Raw genomic sequence first — 22,076 nt, 5'->3', positions numbered from 1 at the left:
TAGTGAAATTAGGGGCAAATTGCCGAGCGAATTGTCGAGAGTAAGCAGTTGTTGACCTAGACTTATTTATTGCGGTTATTATATTGTGGATGCCATTACCTTGCTGCAGTGTTTACGAATTTTTCTACGAAAATTTCATAAAATTTATATGGCACTGTTAGAAAGGATTTATAAGGTTTTCGACGTTTAATCATCCTTCGCAAATGCGCTCAGTATTAGACTTCAGTATAACATATAAAAAAATCATAAGGAAGGACTATTTCCTTAGAGAAATAGCTTTAGGTGTGCTAAAACTAATTGTTAATTGTTAATAAACTATTGTTGGGTTCACCTAATCGAGATTGTCCGATTAACGTACAAGAGTTTTACAATGGCATCATGAGCCAAAAATCGCTGCGTATGCATCAGCTAGATTTTAAACAGGGTAAGTTATTTTTTGCCAATATTAATTGTTTGCCGCCTTACCGTTGGCATACGAAAAAAAAATTACATTCATTATATAGTATTTTTGTATCATTAGCGGAACATAACGCAGCGACCGTTCGTTCTTCTCTGATCCCCTCTGTCCAGAGGGTAGTCCGTACATAGGTGCAGCTGACACCTATAGAATTAGATTGGGGCGTTCGGAACTACACTTTGGCTTTGGTGCGTAGATAAAGCGTTTGCGGTATCGTTCTCTTCACGTCGTCATCGATCACGTCGGCTGCTGCTGTTTAGGTTGTCTACAGAATCAGAACAACATTTCGTTTAGAGCTTCAGTACGGCTCAGCAGATAGCTGACCATTTGACCCTTATATCATGTTCTATAAACCCATCGCCGTATTTGGGCGGTTGATCGAATTTGATGTAATTAAATAGAATTACTGGACCTATTGGGAAACACTTTGGGAAATTTCCCTTAAGTTCATTTAAGACACAAAGGTTGCCGGCTAATGTTGATAAAATCTACGCTTATATGCGATCTTTTAGTTCGCCCTCAACGCTCTGGGGCAACGAGAATAAGACAAGTGAAAAACTCTAATGTCGTTGTAAACCTAAACCAAAAACCATATTTGAAACATATTGCAAAACATTAACTAGTCACCCTCTAACTTACTTCCTTCTAAATTCTACCGTGATTGTACAAGGGGCTACTTCAGTATGGGTTGGCCTTTAGCATTAGTTAGAGGGGCGAAGTCGAGAAGACAGTTCTTCGGAACTTCAAGAACTTCTTTTTGCTTTCCTTGCCGGACCTGTAGCTACGCGCACACCTCGCTGATGTTTTCAAAATGTTTAGTTACTGAAAGCTAATGTTACTCATTCTCATATTCAATCACATGATACGAGAGGCATTGAATGTAAACGCCGGTCTTTTGAACCGTATTGTCTACTTAACGTTACTAGCAGCTTCCTTTATGTCCACAAAACGTTTAATGGGTTCGGCTGCATAACTGATATAGCAAATAATTGTTTTTAGTTTGCCAGCTCATCTATGGCACAAGCTGGTCATCTTTGACACACGTAGTAGCAACGTGGATTTGGCCGAAATAGAGTGGCCGTGGCCACTCTATTTCGAACTGACTAGGGTTATCCCGTAGAGTTAAAAAACGTAACTGTAACTTTGCAAGCAAACGAAAAGTTCACAGCCACATACGTCCAGTTGAGCTTTTCAGTATTTCGACCAGAAATTTACCGCTGCAAGTGTTTGACGTTATTTCTGAAGTGTCCCTAGGAACAACAGAGATTTGACTTGATGGTAAATTTGGGCACCAATTATAAAACTATCGCCACGATTCACCAGCCGGGTAGCAGACGACAAATTTATCTATACAACTATCGAGGCCCATCCATGTTTTCGATCAAGTATCATAATGCACAATTTTCAGGTAAACTTTTCTGTCGGAATTTTATCTTTATTAATGATGCCTGGGAACGAGCATGGGATGAGCACTTACACACTGAAGCACTACTTACGTTAATGATTCATTACACACGAACATTTATCGACGTCTCGGGTGGGGATCGTCTATTCTCAGTTGTATAGACGTTCTCAAGAAACTGAAGTGGACACAAGTTCGAGTACTAACAAATGGACACAAACTTGACAGAAAATACGAACGTGTCAAGTTACGTGTGCGGCTACATCAATGTAACTGACGCAAGTTAGGCGCAGCTGAACAGAACAACCAGCGACTTCCGTGGGGTGGTACTTGGCCATAAGAAACCCCAATAGAAAAAGTAAGTGTCCTAGTCTTAAAGTGAATGCGGACGTTCCAACGCAAAACGGTAACTCGTGTCTGTTAATCGTTCCGCTCGTTTCGAAGGCGTGATATCATCTATCGTCGTGTCTGAACGGTTGTTCGTTATTGGCACAAGCGACATCTCGTTGTGACGTTCCGACGGAAAGATCTACGTGCCGTTCTGCTAAGCGATCACTGAAAATCAACTTAGGCCAATATCACAGCTATGCAAAATCAGCTAACAAGGCGGTATAAACGCTGCAAGGAACCTGTATCGATCGCCCAATTGCCATACTGATATTAAGTCTAGCATACCGTCGATATGCGACAGCGTATCATAATTACATCGTATAAAAAATTACGATACTTATTATCGATGGTTACGTTGAAAATTGCTGGACAGCGCCTCCCGAATCCTGATCTCATCTTCACCATTCCTGAATCGGGACGAGTATAAATAATCAGATACGACGCAGAAATATGGGCAGAACGATGACGAATGATCCAACTCGTCGATCCAACAAAACGCATTACCGTCCTCGTCATCGGCATTTTCACCGTACTAAATGATGGAAACAGTTAAACCGATGAGATATTTCGAATATTTTATAGGACAAACATTACGTAGGTACATCGCAGTAAAAAGAGAATATACTTTTGTAATTTATGAAACAAATTCCTTACTGTCCCTGTTAGATAGATAGGGAGATATATAAGCGAATTAGTAGTATATTATTGACTCGTTCCGTAACTACTTCCGGAAACTGGTAGCAATTTTCCCTTAGTATTGATGGTGATATATGCCAATAAGTGGGGTAGTATACATAGATAGCGTCGCGGTTTACGCTGCTACGCAGTGATTTAACTAAGTAAATCTAATTAAGCTTATAAAACGCTACAAAACGAAGCCAATAACAAGACACCCCAAACGATTTGTAATTTCAGTTTTTTTTACTCTCATATAAATTCGTTTTTAACTACCAGTCCAGTCAACTAGACTCTCTAAAATATGTCACGTTTCTAGTGATCACTACTAGCCTTCTTCACTCATAGTTGCACAATTATGCCAGCTACACCCTTTGCTTTGTTGCTACTATTTTTAGTATATTAGTATTTTATATTACACACCGCTGATCTAATCTTCGGCATGTTATAAACCTCAGCTAGAAGATTATAAATGTTATTCTAAAGCTAACTAGCCAATATTCATAGCATTCGGGAAAGGAAGACCAGCAATTACTGTGAGTTATTATTTAAAGGAGAAGAATTTTTTCGTTTAGAATAATACAAGCGTACGGAACGGCATACGAAACGCTGAGCACGGATGCAGTCACGCGCCAGGCATAATTGAATGCCATTCCTACAAGAAACCTTCGAGCTGCTTCATAGAACATCACCCTGAATATCAATGAGTCGATGGATGGACACGGACGTAAAAATCATTTGCTTTCCAACCGAGCTTCTCACTGGGCATGAAAATCTTCAGACGTACCTAGAAGGGGTCGGGAAAATTTTAGTTTTCATACTGCGTGCACTGCAGGGCCGGGGAGCAAGGTGATGCCATGCATATGTTATCAGCACAGCTCTCTACGCTGTCATTAGCAAAGGCCAGTCAAGACCACACAGAGCGACCCAAAAAACATGAACCCTCTATACAGGTGGGTTCAAGAGAGGGTGTCAAGGTTAGTAAGAATACTTCAGCGGCACAATTTCTCACACCAATCTAGAAACTGTTTACCCCGCCTAGTAGCGATAATTACCGTTTCGCCTATTTTAATATAAAAAAAAAAGTTAATTCTCACGGCTTTGGGGTGAAGTTTTAGCCTAAGCTGTATTGAGTAGTCGAAAGTTTACTTCGCTCGATTTTGCCAACTAGACAGCGTCCTAAATCAGAGTTAAGCTAACAATGCTGCTATTTTACTGGGGCCGGCCACTGTTGGCTATACTAATTTTCCCTCGGCTTAGCGTTTTCTGTTACCGTTTGTTTTTATCATATTTGAAAATAATTCTCGTTTACGAGAACGAACCATTTGCCCTGTAATACGACGGTGCTCAGTGAGCCGTTTACTTCCTCAGATCACGCTGATTCTTCGAATCCGTCGAATATTGTAACGCCGTTATTCATTAGACATTTCAAGAGACGCTCGAATCATTCTGGGTGACAGACTATTCCGGCCGGACAATGCAACCGTTATGCAATTCAGATTAATTTCCAGCATTCAGACCAAATACGTCACGCAAAAAAAGGACGCTTTTACCGTTACGGCAACGCTGCCGTGTATACCGAAACATCATTTGTCAGTCGGAAGCTTCGTACAATGGTACCATAGACCAAACGGCATTGGCAAAAATATCTCGCTACTGGTCAATCATCTGTGATTAACCAGTGACAGAGAATGATGATGCCACCAAAGCATAGCTTGCAATACGTATCTCATAGACGATGAATGGCAAAACAAGCAAGCCAACGCTGTCGCTAAAGACGAAAATAAGTTTGACCCTTTTTCAGTAACACTCCGGTCCAATAATATCTAGCCGTAGAACAGTCGTAAACTTCTGTTATATTTCGAAGTTCTATAACACTTCGTTTTCCTCATCAACGCTACAAGCAGGTGAATTTTCAATTTCAACTATCATGCACTATCTGCACGTGCTAATGTAGCTTATCCATCTTACGATCATTTAATTCTGCTGTGATCGTTATAGAGCGTACATGATGACGAGGAACGAGAAAACCTCTAGGAAAAAATCAATAGCCCTGATGTTTACCAGAAGTTGCGCGACGGCGTTACATGAGTTAGTAACCGAAAATGGAGACATTAACGTAAGTGATTTTTAGAAAACTCATTGAACATTTTGACAAGTTACGAGAAAAAAGTCGAAGCGACGCAGGGGAGCGTTTAGTGACCGAAACCAATCGAAATTGACGCAGTCATAGAGGCACACAATTCCACAAACGTGGAACCAACGAGCGCGACTGATCACGATATTAAATGATTTGTTAGAGGCATCGATAGATCACGCTGGATCCAACGACACATACGAACTCAGTCCTCATTTGCAGCTCGCATACGTTAGATCCATATTCGAAAACGCTAACCGATTTTGTTGAATACCCTTGGCACGACGATAACAGACGCATGACAGGGCCCACCATACTGGAGAAGAATCCTGTACGCTTCTCAAACGTATCGCAGTGATACAAACGCCATAAAGATGTACTTTTTTACAGGCACTTGTTACGCTAAAATTGTTTTATCAGATGAAGCAGCTAAAAAGGGTACCTATGAGAATCACGACATCATGATTCCAGGATCTAAACTGGTGTTAGGCACACGTTTCAATATGGCCAGGGAAGCGTTCAGCAGAGGAGCTGATTGTAAAGACCTGACCATAGTCCTTCGAATCTTGGAAACGTGTGAGGGCGATGAAATAGCACCTCCGCTGACCGATCAACATGATACCATGAGAAGCAATGAGCGGGCTGAACATGTGGTAGCCATGCACATGGCAGAAGGACAACGCCAGGCGAAATGTACACGCAAATCTAAGGTTAAGGAGCAACGCAAGAATTGCGGATGTAAGCATGCGGTAAGAAAATGTGCGGCATAAACCAGATTGTAATCTATGCAATAAGAGAAATCACTTTAGTTGCATGGCCAGGTTAAGAAAAGAACCAAAACACGACGTCAGGGTGGTACAGGAAGGCCAGTCGGAAGAGCACTAAAAGTTACTCAAAAAACGATCTCTTCCGGACTAAAACGATAAGCCGAATGATGGAACAAAAGCTGCATGTCAACTTGCTTTGGTCGGACACCAATGCAAAGCAGCCCTTCTCTACGCAAGAACAACGTACGATGTCATGGCCCTGAAGGCATGCAAGAGGTTGAAGCGTTACATGGAGCAATCTCACATAGGTTACACATGTGTCGAACTAAAGTTATTTCAGGTATCCGGCGAGGTAGAGAACGTAAATGGAATGGTGAATTGAAACAAATATCGATTTGACACACTCGTAGATGCCTACGATGACACCTTCGCCACTGAAAATCTATATCAAGAACCGTACAAGGCCTCCATAGAAGCCACTCCGAGCCCATTCATAGAGGTTATAGCAAATCATATCAATGATCTAAGACGTCAATGAGCCATTGAGAGGATAAATTATCCGTCGAAATAGGTCTTCAACCTCGTAACCGTTCACCGCCCCGAATGTAAGTTGCGAATTGTTTTAGACCTGTATGCATGAAGTTGTCTAAAAATTTAGATATCCAATACTCATTTCTAATGATACCCTGTATCGTCTCAGGAAAGCAAAAGCGTTCTTGGTACCTGAAGCCAAAGATTAATTAGTTTTAAAATGCGGACAGTAAGGACCACACAATATTCCGGTTGCCCACAGGTCGTCATTAATACTGTAGATCTCCCCCCCCCCCCCCCCCAAGGATAGTTTCTGCGCTAGGTTATCAGATCCGCCAGGTTCAGGCTGCTGATAGCCTCAAAAATGTCGCGGTGCTTGCGAATGATATGATTGCATGGCGACAAAAAAAAAGCAGCACAGAAGGAGCTCGTCAAGCAAAACTCTAATTTAGCAATACCAAAGTTTGTCTAAAAGTATCGGAAGTTAAGTTTATGGGCCATAACATTAGCATAGAGGGAATAAAGGTAGATCGTGGAAAGATAAGGTCTATATCAGAGATGCCATTACCTAAAAATGTCAAAGGAATAATGAGCTTGGCAGAATGGATCAACTATATGCTTTCATCTGTTTTTAACCTGTCTTAAATTACAGAGTCATTATGCATCCTAACGCGACATCAGTATCAGTTTTCCTGCCCAAGCTTTTCCAGCAGCAACGAGCTTTTAGTAACTCAGGGAGGAACATGTAAGGACACCAACACCAGCCTGCTTCGACAAGAATAAACCAATTTTAATATAGACAGATAGTTTTAGGTTAGAAAGTGTACTCCTGCAAGATCGTAGACTTCTCATTCGTTAGCAAGAGCTGACTAAAGGTATCCGCTACTCGTGAAGACACCTAGTCACCCTGATAATATGCAAAGTAGTTCGGTAGTTTTATATATGTTATGACTGAAGTAACAGGGCACGCACCACTAGAAAGAACGCTTGTGAAGTTCGTACATACTGGGGATACGGGATGAACTTCCAGTTGCTCCAGGGCTGATGTACTACGATCATACAGTACTAATACCACGGAATTTCAAAAATTCCGAAATTATGCGCCAGATAGATAAATTATACTTGATTTATGATACTACGCGTCGCCACGTCAAAAGCACGATGTATTGGCATGGAATCAGCCACGAATTACAGATTTGAGTGGAACGATGTGACGCGCGTGAAACCTAGCGAGCAGGTTAATGTTCTAAAGCACTATTAAGCCATATAATTTCCCGAGGTGATGACAAGTAAATCAGTGAGGTATTTTAATTTAGGAAAAGAAGGTCTGCCTGGTCACAATAGAAAGTTGCAGTGTCTTCATTGAATAGATTTTCTGTTAAGTGGTGGCAGCTTTCTTGTGCACACGGCACCTAATTTGGTCAGGTAATGTGTGTGGGACTCCAGGCCTACGCCCTGAAGCATAGCTTTCGTGATAACCCAAACCCACAAACAAACAGCTCTCCTCTACAGAAATATATGTACATGTGTAAGTGTTTGCCGGCAGAAAATATAGACGACCGGAAAAGCCAAGGTTAGGTCTGCATTTGTTCTCACTTTTGCCGGAAGCGAAAAGGAAAAGAAAGGAAGAAAGCAATAGGCGAAGGGATAGAGTATAGAACAGAGAGCTCATAGCACTACGTTCGATATATCCACTAGGCATCTGGATTCCTTTCTTTTAAGAGTGTCATTTACAAACCGCCGCATCACGAGCCAGTTTTGTTTATATTCTGACATCGCGAGGATCCGTTGCTCAATAGCGAAGAGGGTCTCCACCTTAAGGCCCCTTAAGGTTACAAAAGGCAACAAGTGTATACAATGCGATCCTTAGCTTCCTCATTCCAAGATCTGACGGCTCCATCAGGTGACTTACCGATACGAAGCTGATAGTCTCTAAAAATTCGTTTCCGCTGGGTATTTGTGTCAGGTCGAACATAAGTCGTCCATGCCCTGTCATGATTTATTTAGCTACATTCGTAATCAGTCCTCTTGAAATTTTCGCTGTTATCACCTGACCCACCCTGCAACGAACCTTTCCACTATTTTTGCTTTCAATATCCTCCTTACGCCACAATATTAGCGACAAATCACACAAAGAAGCATAACGCAATCGTACACACTTCGCTTATTAAACGTAACAGTAGTGCAGAACCACAACTGCAGTAATCTGGCGAAACGTTGTAGAAAACGATAAACTACAATTTATAGCAAACAGATACCTACTATCCCAAGTTAAAGCCACAAAGGGCATCCCCACGTTTCAACATAGACAAGCTAATATCAAATGATGACGGTGAACCCAAGCTTATCGGTAACCGACCAATGAGGGGCCGAAAAAGTCGTAAGCGACATGAGAGAATTATAAACAAAAACAGAAAAAAAAGGTATCCTGTCATAAAATCACCTGCGAAAGTGATATTATGCCTGGGCTATCTCAATAATATTTTAATAACGCAGCAGCATCTACAATACTAATGTTCCAATGTAATTCACTATATTGTAGCTTAGATAGATCTACCGAAGATAGATCTATTTGCGCGACAGTGTAGAGATTCTCGACAGCCAAATACGTGGCAGAAGTGCTATTGTTCTTAGTCACCGTTAAATTACCCGATCGCACACATCGTCCCGGTGGGAAACGGCAGTCTCGTTGATATCCCTGTACATTAGCACAGCGATATACTGATGACAGAGCGACTTAACCCATGTATGATACATGCTAGGCCATCGCCTACTGGGTCTTATCCATCCCTAAAACTGGACACTTTAAGGTAGTCAAAAAACGTATGACCTGGTTTAATCGTTTAACTCTCTAGCCTATCCAAGGATTACGTTTGAGTTTTGGCATCCTCTTAATTGAACCACGCTCTAAATTCAAGTGGATTTATACGCCGGTGGTTTAGTAGTGCAATAACAGCGTATCTTTTTTCCCTTATCGTTCATAATCGAGCATTCGGCTACCGCATTATTCGAGTTGTAAGCGAGAAGTGGCTCAACATTTGAAATAACGACACCTTAGCAAAAAACTTGCATGCCTTAAAGTTACCTTTATTTTTCTGTTATCATTAATTTTCATGCAGGAACGAATTGATAAGAATAATAATCAACCGACTTAGGAATTATTACGGTTAACGGTGCCGTTGTTTGGTTCCTTTCGCCCCATTGTGATGACGCCTTAATATCACCTACGATTATTCAATGCTACCGCTGTTCATATGTTTTGAGGAGGTCCTTATTTGAGGAAACAGAGGTGCGCTCTTTAGAAATTGTGGTATCTCAGTGATGCGGTTGGGACCTGCTCAAGCGAATACCGCGAAGGGCTGACGAAGTTTGAACGCTCTTGGGTCGCGGACTTCAAGTCTTGTTCCGAGCTGTTGAATTCCTTCCCTGGTATGTGCTTATTGAATAGATCGGTAGTAGGCCTAAGTAAGTCCTCCTCAGTATGATTTAAGTTTTGAGGAAGCTTATTTGGGTCTCGTTCAGTCTGCTGATTTAAGTTTTGTGGATGCGGATTGGTTTGCGTTCCAGTGTCTTGGACATGTTGCCGAGCAGGCTCAGGAAAAGGAAATGACCTCGGAATAGGTGACGGTTTATAAAGAGGCGGATTTTTCTTTATCGCACTTCCATTTTTGTCGTCGTTCTCTTCTTTGGACTCACGACTTTTCTCACGAAGTTCAATTTCTTTTTCATTAAGCTGCAGGGGTTCAGGTCGCCTACGGTTTGCGCTTATAAAGGATGCCATCGGGTATCTTGGCGGAATGACGCTGTCAGACGGTCGCGTAGAAGGTGGTAGTGGGAACACCTTCTACAATTAGGAAATCAAAAATAATTAGTGTTGAGTTACATTTAGACTGAGACAGTTTCTAAAATTAAAAAAAAAACTTTTTAACGCTTGACACACTATATTCTAAAAAAACGAACCGCAATCTCGTCATTCAGAGATTTAATTAAGCTTTGCTAAATAATCAAGCTATCACCTAATCTTAAATTGTGGATGTCGACGAATCAGATTGAAGCGCCACCGACATTGGATTGAGCCCATTGAAAAGTGCGAGAGGCCAATATGCGACTATAAGGCCAAAAAGTACAGAAGAATCGAAATGGAGATGAAAGCACGAGCATTGACAGTACGACAATGAAAAATGTAAGGCCTGGTTTACCGTAGGGCTTTTGGTTTCGGGTACTTTGCCAGTATAGTAGGGCACGTGCGTTGTTCGGCTGTGTACTGAAGAGCTGATTCTTTCATAAACAGGCAGGTGAGGTTTCTGTTTGACTGTTGGAGCTGGTTGAGGGACGTCATCATCGTCGCCATCTTCAATCGATTGCGCCTGAAGTGGAGAATAAGCTGGCGTGTTATAAGCACGCGCGGGCCGGTAGTCTATTTTGCCCGGAGGTGCTGGCGCTTGGAAGGCGTTGTCTGATCGTCCTGATCCTGGATATAGTGAGAAGGAAGCATTTGGTTTCGGTATTTAGATGTTGAAAATAAATAAAATAAATCGCAGTGATTGCGGCAAAATTCCAAAGCCTTTTTGGTATATCAAAACCACCGTTCGCAGAACCGTGCATCTAAGCATAAAGAACAAAACTATACAAAATAGTAAATAATATAATTGCTAGTTAATGAATATACTCTAATAACCATACGTTAGAACCAATGTATCGTCTCATGGAACCGAGATAAAATCTGTATGCTATCTGTGCTACATTAGACGCCTAAATACATCTTTCCTTTCATGATGAGCAAAGGCCACATGAAAAAAAAGAATATGTTTTTACGCAGTAGCATTTTATAAACTCAATACAGAGCCTCGATATTCAAAAAACGTACGATACTAGCTGTTATTTCCGCCTGGAAATGCTATGCACTATTGCCCAAGTCGCCGAGTTCATGGAACTTACGAGTTTTTGGCCCCATCCAGAACTAACCATCACACCTATCTTCCACCCGCAGGAACTTCTTCCATTATAATTAAGCGTTTGAAAGATTACTGTCTACTCTACCACTGATATATTGAACATAGTTGCCTATTTTAAAATCTCCAAGCAGCACTAATGCAGGGATTTGAATGCGCTTCTTTGCATTGTCTGTACGGCCCAGTCTAGCCACAGGCCGCATCCTTCTACGATGGTATCGTAGAGGATACTCAGTCTACTTTTACTAAGTGTTACAGATCGCACAACACTTAGTCCATTAGAATTTTCAGAGGCGACAAAAGCTGTGGCTTCTGTTCGGCAAAAAAACAACCTCTGCATACTGCTACAGGATGGAGCAGTATGCAGCTAGCAATATTCTAGTGTACTCAGGCACGCGTTTAGCTCTGACACGCGCTATTCGGTTGGCCCTTTACTTACCAGGGAAGTTAAAGTACGAGGTGACGATAGCATTTCCCGTGGGCACCCGACCAAAGTGAGCTTGGGTGTCGTGATGATGGTGGTGATCATATCGGGTATCGTCGTAAAAAGCTTCTGTTGCTTTGCGATTTGTCGAAACTTTATCGTCGACCGATTGCGTATGAGTTCGCGCTGTCTGTAGAATTTTTGTGATATTATGTTAGAGTTCATTCGTGTTCCATTTACATGCCGTACCTTTTCGTCTCGTTCAACGGGGTCGATATGCCGATCTTTCTAAAAGGATAGCCATCATGACAATCTGAACTAGGTGATTAAATTGATGTTGGGTTTTTCACAGGAACGACAGCACAATAGAATGCTTTGACGTGTTTAATAGGATAACTATGCAGCGTATGCTCCTGCGAAGCTCAATGTTTTACCTTTGCCGGGTAGTAGTCTGTATGAGTATGGGCCTGCGTTGATCCCGGATAATGGGTAGTAACGTGGTCATGGTGTTCGTAGTCGACTGTGCGATGCACAATGTCCGGTGGCTGATAGATGGTTTTCGTCGTCCGCAGAACTTCAATTGGGGGATGGTGGTGAACGTGAGTGCGGACAACGGGCGCGACATGATGTGTAACGTGCGAGTGTGCCTGCTCCCTAGCCGAATGCTGTGCATCATGGAGAATGTGGTGGACATCTGTCGAACGAAAATTCTGCAACGAAGAGCAGTTCTGCGGGGATGTAAGCTAAGTTTAACGACGTAATCTACCTTTTTCAAGCGTTGTAAAGATAAAGAGGCGCGATCATCGACCAACGTTTAAGTTACCAGAAACATTATTTAGCTTCATACTAACTTGCGGAACTAATTTGGGCAATGTGTCGCAGTGAGGTGATAAAACAGTCAAGTGAACCAAACTGAATGCTCACGTGCGATGCAGGGTAATACTGTGTGCTAATCCTGTCCTGAGGGGGAGGTGGAGGAGGTAGATAAGGTTGTTTCTGTCGTCTTCTCACAGTACCATAGCTGAGAGCCTCCTGAACGACCAGGAGAGCTACACTGGCAACAAAAAGCTGCCTCATGGCAGCTCAATTTGGCGATTCACAGAACGCGCTCACAGCTATCGATAGATTCGATGTAAAGGACAATCCGCGGTACGCAACACTGGAAAATAAACGGCGCAGAGTACGGCGTCGAACGCACCGCAACAATGAACACGATACAGGCTGTAATGGCGAACAAACACACAGGAGATCTGACTTCACCCAAAACTGCACTGGTGGAGCCGAAGCCAGCAGCGCCGTTAAATAGTTCGATGTTAGAGGGCGAGGATGAAGTTGGAGTAGATGATCTTCATCGATGCCGATGATACTCGTGATGACAGTTGTTTACGTGAGGAGTTGCCGTCGTCACTGCCTTCGGTATCACGAAAGCATCTAGCTATCAACGCATAGTCCCACTTGCGCACACACCCGCATACACGTTCATCTATACTGACGCATCCGCTGATAGATTTGGCATTGAGCTTTTTCGCGGATTCGTCGAGTGTCTCCGGTTTATGTCTGCGTATGCTACAGGCTGGTGTTTACGGAACCGGAGGGCGCGGCTTAACTTGCGAGCATTACCTCTGCTGAGCTGCTACGCAGCTTCTTCTGCCCCAGTGTGACAGAACAGTGGTGGAAGATCACAATCAAAGGTGATACGGTCGCTATGCGCGGCAGCCTGTTTGCAGAAGTATCTTGGTACTTTTGAGCCGTGTGACGATCAAGATCTTAATAGTGACTTAAGATCGGCAAGTCAACTAGACCATCCGACCAACAATCGTATCCGCAGTATCACGGCCCCTAATCATTTCTAAAGTTAAGTACCCAGAGGAGTATGTAGCTAGATTGACATTAGTCTGAAAAACTCACTGACTGATTATTTTTCTATTTCTTTTCCAGTCAGATGGGAGGAGCTTCTAACATGAATTATAATTGACCTGCCTTCAATAAATTACCTGTCGAATAAAGAATCAACGTTCTACGATGAAACGCTCAGATATCACTGTGTATTGAATCATCAAAATGCCGCTTACAATTAATCACTACATTTATCGCTGTTCAATTTATGCGGTGTTTTTGGCCTGCGATAGCCGCAAAAGAATGTCAGAACAACTACTCACTCGTAAACTTCCAATCCCTGTTGCAATACACGCATGCAAATTCGGTCGCCCAAAAGGGGCAAGCGTGCCCGCCGCAGTTACGCAATTTGCACCGTTCTCTGCCCCATCTGTTACGATACAAAAAATATTCTAGAACTCTACCCTTTTAGATGTAGTAGCAACGTAACGCAGTAAATTCTGCCGTGCATTTTTGATCGAGAAAAACAAAAAGTATATCGTTTTCGTTGTATGGCATATAATACGTGGGACGATATAAGGCCAGTTCCAGATCAGTACGAGAGATGAATTTCTAATCTTAATTTTGCGTATAGGTATTGCAAACTTATTAACCAATTATATAGGTGATAGTCGTCAAGAAAAGCCTTTGTTCAAGCTCTAGCTGAGGAAACTGTGGACTGGGTAAGTATCAACATTAAGGCTGATTAGTCAAAGATTAACTATTAAATAGGTTAAAATATACAGCATAGCTTGTCTTTGTTAAGGGCACAATATCATGCAGTATTCAATTGGATAACTTGAATCGTAAGTGCGCTGTAGCACCGAATTTCGGATGGTCGGTCAGAGTTATAAAAGACGTGCAGGTTATGGCTTGTGTTTGAGTGTTTGATGAGCAATTGTTATTATAAAGACAATTTAAAACACTATTTTGCACTTAAATGATGTACCTGCTACGGTCTACTACGTATGACCAAAGCGCCTCTCGTTGAGAGCGTTGTCATGGTAACCACACAAACATGTGACCATCGCTGGTTTCAATTACCGCGTAAATATATAGTTATTATGCCATCGATACCATAATCATATGCATATTGGAGAAATCCCAGTTAGATCCAGCCCACGCCAGCTAAACCTTTTTGTAAGGACACGTCGTTGATGCCGTGTTTTATGAAAACTTGTTTACACAGTAAAGGTTTTAAAAACAGTGGACGCATATATAGCGCATCCGACGATTTACATCAGGGACATAGGTAAGTGTTAATTGAAAACACCTAATTTGCAAGGATTGCGTTCATCTATTAATGAAAAACTGAAAGATAACACGGTCTCACATATGGGCCACTGTATTGCATCACTGATGAGCCCGGACGCGAGATCTGATTAGCGGTGTTCGTTTACGAACTTCAACGACACCCGTTGTCAATAGCAAAAAACACGCTTTCGCTAAGACATTCTAATCAAGGTTTACCTTGGCCATTTACAGAAATCCCGTTGTTTGCTAGAGCCGCTAATGGTAGAGATAAATTACCCCACGCTTTCAGACAGAGGGGAAACGCCTTGAAAATACAATAAAGCTTCTTACACAAATATTTTCAGATGTGTTGATTGCTCAGTAAGACGTCGTGTGGCGTTTGTTATCCCATTATAGCGTTAAAAAAAAAACATCATAAAATGCATTACCTTAGTGCTCGTTTAGAAAAACTGTCGGCTTTAGATCCCAGAAATAGCCGAGGTATAGCAGGAACTACGGTAAAAAAAAACCATCAAAATACCTTCTCGCGTATGACATTTAGGATAAAGGCTAGCTTACTATTATAGATCATTTCTACATGAAAGTCGAAATCCGAACATACAGTGATTTCCAAAAGACATCGAGATTTTTGGCTAGGCCTATAGAACTTAACATTGCTGATTGTAAACTATAACTTTAGTGGTTTCGGACAATCGGGATAGTATACATTTGAGGGGTATGGTTTTAGGTGTGTTGATATAAGCCTTGCCACAAGAGTATCTCGCAACTTTTGTACTTTATCGTTTAGTATCAAGGTTCAATTTGCGACAGAAATAAACCAGCCAAAAAAATTATGGAAATTAGAAATATATATTGAGAAGAGATGGGTTGATACAAACATTGCAGTGTTGATTGTAGTTATGCAATAGAACTTCAAGCTGGATCCCCTTTCAGCAACATCTGTTCAAACTGCATGGCCAAGGTTCTACGGATCATAACGTGTAGCATAAACTGGATGATTTGTTGAAATGATCTATATCAATGCCTTTTTAAAAAGTTCAGAATTACCCATAATGCCCCTCAAAGCTTTCACGACCTATCAATGTTCATGGTAAGATTTTACTCAAATATGTAACTCAGCTTCACACTTCGTTATCTTTACATATTTTTCTATATCTAAGGTTGCGTTATAGGCCACTGACAAGTATATGTTCAATCACAAAAGACGAGGACGTAGGCGGCAATTTAAATTTTTGCGATCAAGACTAACAAAATTACTTCCAACATTATCTTCCGGCCAATATTGCTTCGTCATAAAAAGAATAGTCGTCATTTACAAAAAGCAAACGCCATTTACAAAGCTTTGCAAAAGTAACCAAAGCAACGTCATATTCATCGGCACATTTCGATTTTCCTTCCTGGTAGACTTCGACTTTTGCAATATGTCCAAAATTTGTATAGTGAATAGCATATATAACGTATCACGTGAGTTACTATCAATATAACCAAAAGTAGACGAGTTGCATGGAAAGCTGATCTGGAAGTCCTAGAGAAAATGATTTCCGACGAACGAAGCTGCCTATTTTGTTGTAGTACCCAATGGCTTACGGAGTCAAACTCGCGTATAACCTCTAGATGTAGGCCACAACCTCAATAGAAGGGGATTGAATCGATCCACGTATTTTCAACCTACAGTATTTACTGGCCTCGCTTTCATTATCGTTATAGATTTCTCGAACCTCGATTTCACCGGCTTGTTTTTTGTCGGTTTTGACTCGTACTCCGTGATCTACTCTTTAGACGAGGATAGTCTTCGTTTTTCACGCGAAAACTCGTGTCTAGTTAATCAGCTACGTGAAGGAGACCTTTATCAATTACAAACTCTGCCTTGTCAGCTCGATCTCGTACGTTTTAAAGCTTCTCAGATCTGCGCCCTCTGTCCCGGTTGTGTCCCACAATTAGAAAAAGGGCCCATGAGAACAACTGAAATAGCCTAACCAAAGCAATCGTCTATAGATGATTTGCTGTAAAATTATGCACAGATGGTCATTATTTGAGTTTAGTTTTTGTATATCACATACATATATATAAATATATGTATGTAGATGTTTGCCACGTCGTATTTTTTGAGCAATAAAGCCATTTTCCACAAACAATCTTGAGAACTCAAGGTAACTTGTCCGTTTCCTTTTCCATGAAGCGGAACGTAGTACTACATTTAAACCTACATTTTCCATGTGCCCCTAACGAGCCATAAAAAAAGAAATGACCTTAAAGGTCTTCACACTGCGTTCGCCTAGAGAAGGAAAGTTATCCCTAACAAATCGTGCCCCCTGATTGCCCAGTCAGTCTGTTGAACGCAATGTCTAGTCTTAGGTGATGTCTAAAGCTGAAAGGAAAACTTAAATCTTTTTCGTGCACGATGTTTCATATTTATTTTAACACAGCGGTCTCCCTATTCCTATTCTCTTCTACCCTTTGTCGTCTAAGCAAAACGACGCGTGCAGATCATACCCTCGCAGCTGTATTGTCCATCTTAGCTCGATTCGTTCGGCTAGTTACTAGGATTAAAACGAAGTTTGACTAGGTATCTGTTGGTATTGTGTGGTGGCTTGAGTTTTTTGTGCAATTTTGGTAGGAGGTGTCTTCTTTTTAAATCATCCAGATTAGGAAATTTGAATGCTCATATCGATGTTTCTTGCATTTGCTACAATTCCTCTTTAATTTGTTCCAACTAGACCTGGCTTTTATACTTAAGTCTGCACTTTGCCGCGTCGAACTCAACGGTACATCGCTGCTACAACAGCCTTTCTCGTTCTCGCAACGATTGAAACTGGTAAAAAGTTCGGAATGTGCATGAACTCGTTGGAAATCCTTGGGACGTATGGTAGATCTCTTGTCATTACTAGGTTTACTCATCCTTTTGGACGCGCGACTCAAGCACGATTCTCATAGATATGCTATATCCTACAAATGGGAAATACATAGTTTATGTGGAGCACAAAACGAAGTGATTGGCACGATTCCCTTTCCTCATAATGATAATAATCTATGATATTTATGCAGGATGGTGTATTATTTGTGTGTATATGATGATTATGATATTCGTTTTCTATTAAAATGTTGAATTATAATTGGCTGCTTAATGGTCTTCTTGACTGGTCTTGATTATAAGACCATGTATGGGGACGTCTAGGTCTCGGTTCTTCAGAAGATGAGCATTGTTTGTTTAGGACCAGTGACCAATAGGGCAGATAACCCATGTTGCAATGTGCAGGCTGCGAGCCGTAACACGTTGAAAGGAAGGAACTTGCCAGCCTCATCTTTCATTTCATCGCTGACTAGACATTGGTATAAATAAGACAGTGATGACTGATAGTGTTCTCGTACGAGGAAGTAGTCTGTCTCACTCAAGCTCGCTGTTTCTAACGTTCAAGTGGCTGTACTGGACGATATGCGTACGGTCCACTGCAAAATTTTCCCTTGAATAGAAAGAACATCGGCTCCTAACGTGCTGGACAGATTCATTGTAGCAGTTTGGATTTCCTAGAGTCAATCCGAAATTTTCTTTTTCAGTACAAATAGAAACGAGTAGAAGGTTTCAGTGTTCTACGAAAGCCTGAAATACTGCTTGCTCTAACTTCCGTATCCGATTATACTCTCGTTGTTAATAATCTTTTTCAAAGAATATATCTTAGCCATTTTTATAGCAACGGTTGTGCTATTGCTTACGTATGTAGTGGATGGCTAGATATGAATGAGCACTGTTTGAAATAACCTACAAAACATTAAGCATCACTTGCCATCGTTTAATGATAGCAATGAATGCATTGCATCCCCTATAATCATTCAAGCATACCATGTTAAAAACAATCTGCTCTTTTTTTTCCTACATAACCGTAGCGTTTTTTAAGCGGCAGTCAGTGAATGTCCACTGTATCCGCCTCGTCAGAGCCGACTGTAATGTACGTTGGTGATTGATTGTATTGATATAATGTGTGTATAATACCATTTTTATATGTATCGAATAGGTGTGTTTACGCAGAACTTTGACGCAGCTGAATGTTAGAGATGAAAAATTGTATATCAATAGTAAGCTCATAAGCTCATTTTAACTATTTATATTGTACTTTTTTATTTCTATTTTTCTCATTGTGAGATAGCCTCGAGTATTCCTAACTTTAGTATGCCTGTCTTTTTTTTTTTTTTTTTTTTTTGCTCTGTTTGCTGGTCCCAAAATCACCCTCGTTTGGCTATTTGGGCCAAAACTCGAAATTGCATATAATTTCGGTCAGAGCTGTGACCGCAATTGGATTTCGGCAAAAAGTTGAAAATGAATGTATATAGATTGTAGTCAACATGGAGCTTGAACGCTGAAAAAGTATTGAAGCATTATAAACTACGCTGTTCTTCTATACAAAATTCAAATCCGCCAGCGTTTCACATACATTTTCTAGAAAAAAAAAAAAAAAAAAAGATCATTGCAAAAACTATGCGTGTGAAAAGGTTAAGATTAGAGCTTAATTAGCTAATTCGAAGAGTTTCAATAGTTTTATTGATCAATAAGCACCGCACAAAGGGGCCTTACTGCCAGGGGACTCTCCATGTAAACTACGAAATAGCGCACCGATTGAAATCAATGGATATGAAAATCCACCACAAAAACACAAGCTGATCCTAAAATATTTGTAAAATTGTATACCATTTACAATTATTGTTCCCTAATAACAGTGGTTATAAATGACCAGATAGTAGAAAGGTTCAATCAGATACCAGTCGCGCCAAAAAGAAAATCAAGTAAGTAATAGTAGCTATCACTTAGTGTCACTTACGTACACATAAAAGTTCTTATATCATGCGAAAAAGTTTAGGGACATGATGTCTAACTATTACTCATTTTTCCCAACTGCGCCTAATTTGCTTAGAGCTATCCGTGGGTTCTGGGAGTAATTTTGTTTAATAATTCTATTGAACGTTCTTAACTTCCCGTCTGATAACTGTCAAATAATCATGGCATCGATATGGCATGTTGGTGAATTAGGTATCTTGTAAACTACAACTACGGCCTGTATATCTGTCCACTCGAGTGCACCGAAAACACAGAGGTTGATCATTCGTATCATGCTCATCTCGTTAGAAGAGTTTCGAGTCCCCAACGGCCCATTGCAATTTTTGTCAATTCAGTGGGGTTTAGTGCATGCAGACGTTTGGAATTAAAATGTCTGTGTACTCGAAATCGGAAACATGTGTTACAATTTCTCTCGGATCACCACATTTTCAAGCAAGTTTTATCATGCTGACTCAGCATTTATGGTGGAACATAAAGGTCCGACCTTCGCGCACCGGTTTCGAGGACTGCCACGGACTCCTTTCGAGTCGCTGAATGTTTTGAGCTTTACATCTGGTACCATTGTTCACCATTCCATCAGACGGCTATTTCCCAGCACGAAACGAAGTGAGTCTACGTCCGGATTCGAACATGTCGTTGAGACTAGCACACAAACATAGTCTCATTGAACCGCTAGCAGTAGTTAACCGCTCTAAATACTGGCTAACAGGCCAAGTTCCGGTTCGCCCAAATATCATTTACTATTAACATTGTGCTATTTCGTAAGTAATCTTATACCCAATCGTAGTACATTTTGACCTTTAGGCAAGTAGGACACGTGTTACGTACGACAAAGTACAATTTCATCCTGTTTATTACTAATCTCGATTTATTGACACATACATTGATTAAACAGGGATTCAGTCGTACGAATATATAGAGTCACAGATCTCTTCTACGTAAATATAATTATAAAATTATTATTTCTAAACGTTCTTTTTAGTTAAAAAAAAAAACTGAGTTTGCGAGTTAATAAACTGACCTCTGCAGTAATTCTGCAATATGAACACGTCCCTATATTAGCGGTGAAATCTTTTGACTGCATACACAGTGATCATATAGGGTTATTTCTGTTAGTAAGCTTACGACCATCGTACGTTGTAGTTGTTAACATCATAATAATAATTGGGTAGTGAAGTATCGCCGCTGTTTCTCTCTGGTGGCTGTCCGCCCGTTCGAATGAACGGATCGAAGTCGCTGTCAGACTGCACCTCAACAGCGAGTTTAGACTGATGATCCTGACGCCCGTATACAACAACACTGACAAACCACCTTTGTCGTCTGCTCATGGCCAAGTTAGACATAGGCTTCCTACCATCACAACGTTTTTCTGCTAGTAAAGGCTATCGTCGAAAGCAAGGAAAAATTCCAGCGGGCAGACCGATGACTACCATTTGGTAGCGGTGTTATAAAACACTTGCCTGATCGGTAAGACATGTATGAAAGCTAAATCTATGAGTTAGCATGCACGTACTATTGAAGAAATATCAATTGACCTGGTGTGCTGATCCCTGTCGGACGCCGTTTGTAATTAGGGTGACCATATATAGTCGCACGAACGATTCCATACCGTCCCCACGGGGACATAAACACGTGAAAGCAAAACCAATCAAGGCGAAACGCCTTGCAATGGGGATGTAGAAATCCCTACAGCTTCAACTGAAATAATTGCCGCCCTGACGGGCGGCTTTATAAAGTTGAAAAGGCTGGGTGGTTCCAGCTAGGGCCTATTAGGCCCAAATTTTGCTAAAAATTTGCTTGGAAAACAGTCCAAGGTATAGGTGTCCTCGAATCGCGCTCTTTCATTCAAATATAATTACCCTCACTATATATAATACACCAATGGTGTAAAAGAAGTGCAACAAAAGAAAAAAGGATACAATATTCTCTCATTGCCCAAAAATACTGTTTCTTTCAATTTTTAGATTCATATCATCAGTTCAAAATACTCCTTTTTCTCTCATTTCCGTAATGTTTTTTCCCGCGCCAGCTTCTAAAAACGTGTATAGAAGATGTCCGGCAGCAACCAGCGGACTTTCGATTTTCCGAAACTGACGAACTTTTACACAGCGTACATATAAATATCAAAAGTTAAATTATATCGGCGAGCCAAACGATAAAGCTTTTTAATATACTGAAAACATTACAAAAATGTATGTTTTTATCAAATTTCTTCATATTCAAATTCGCAGTTTATCTTGCATCTATAGATCATATTAATTTTATGTCCTACAAAGATTCGCCAAGGAAAAACTAACTATGAATTGTGAAAAAGGCCTACTTCTTACCTACCTACCTACTTACCTACCTACTGTGGCAGGTGAATACGGGAACCTGCTCCGAGG

The 22,076-nt window shown here is 41.0% G+C and overlaps 1 protein-coding gene across 2 annotated transcripts; it reads right to left on the bottom strand.

The window, feature by feature from the left end:
* Positions 1 to 9,420: 9,420 nt before the first annotated feature.
* Positions 9,421 to 13,663, bottom strand: LOC111244474 (uncharacterized). Of its 2 annotated transcripts, none has more exons than XM_022791656.2 (5): positions 12,660 to 13,663; positions 12,170 to 12,445; positions 11,751 to 11,925; positions 10,559 to 10,830; positions 9,421 to 10,203 (listed from the first exon to the last, which is right to left on the bottom strand). In XM_022791656.2, the coding sequence occupies exons 1-5, from the start codon at positions 12,810 to 12,812 to the stop codon at positions 9,658 to 9,660; spliced, it is 1,422 nt and encodes a 473-aa protein (XP_022647391.1). In that variant the 5' UTR covers positions 12,813 to 13,663; the 3' UTR covers positions 9,421 to 9,657. The 2 variants fall into 2 exon arrangements, with proteins under 2 accessions (XP_022647391.1, XP_022647390.1); XM_022791655.2 differs by having other exon boundaries at positions 12,170 to 12,463; positions 12,660 to 13,658.
* Positions 13,664 to 22,076: the final 8,413 nt, after the last annotated feature.

This window comes from Varroa destructor, unplaced genomic scaffold, assembly GCF_002443255.2.
Source record: "Varroa destructor unplaced genomic scaffold, Vdes_3.0 BEIS01000002.1, whole genome shotgun sequence".
Taxonomy (NCBI): domain Eukaryota; kingdom Metazoa; phylum Arthropoda; class Arachnida; order Mesostigmata; family Varroidae; genus Varroa; species Varroa destructor.
This window is presented reverse-complemented; position numbering and strand designations above follow the sequence as displayed.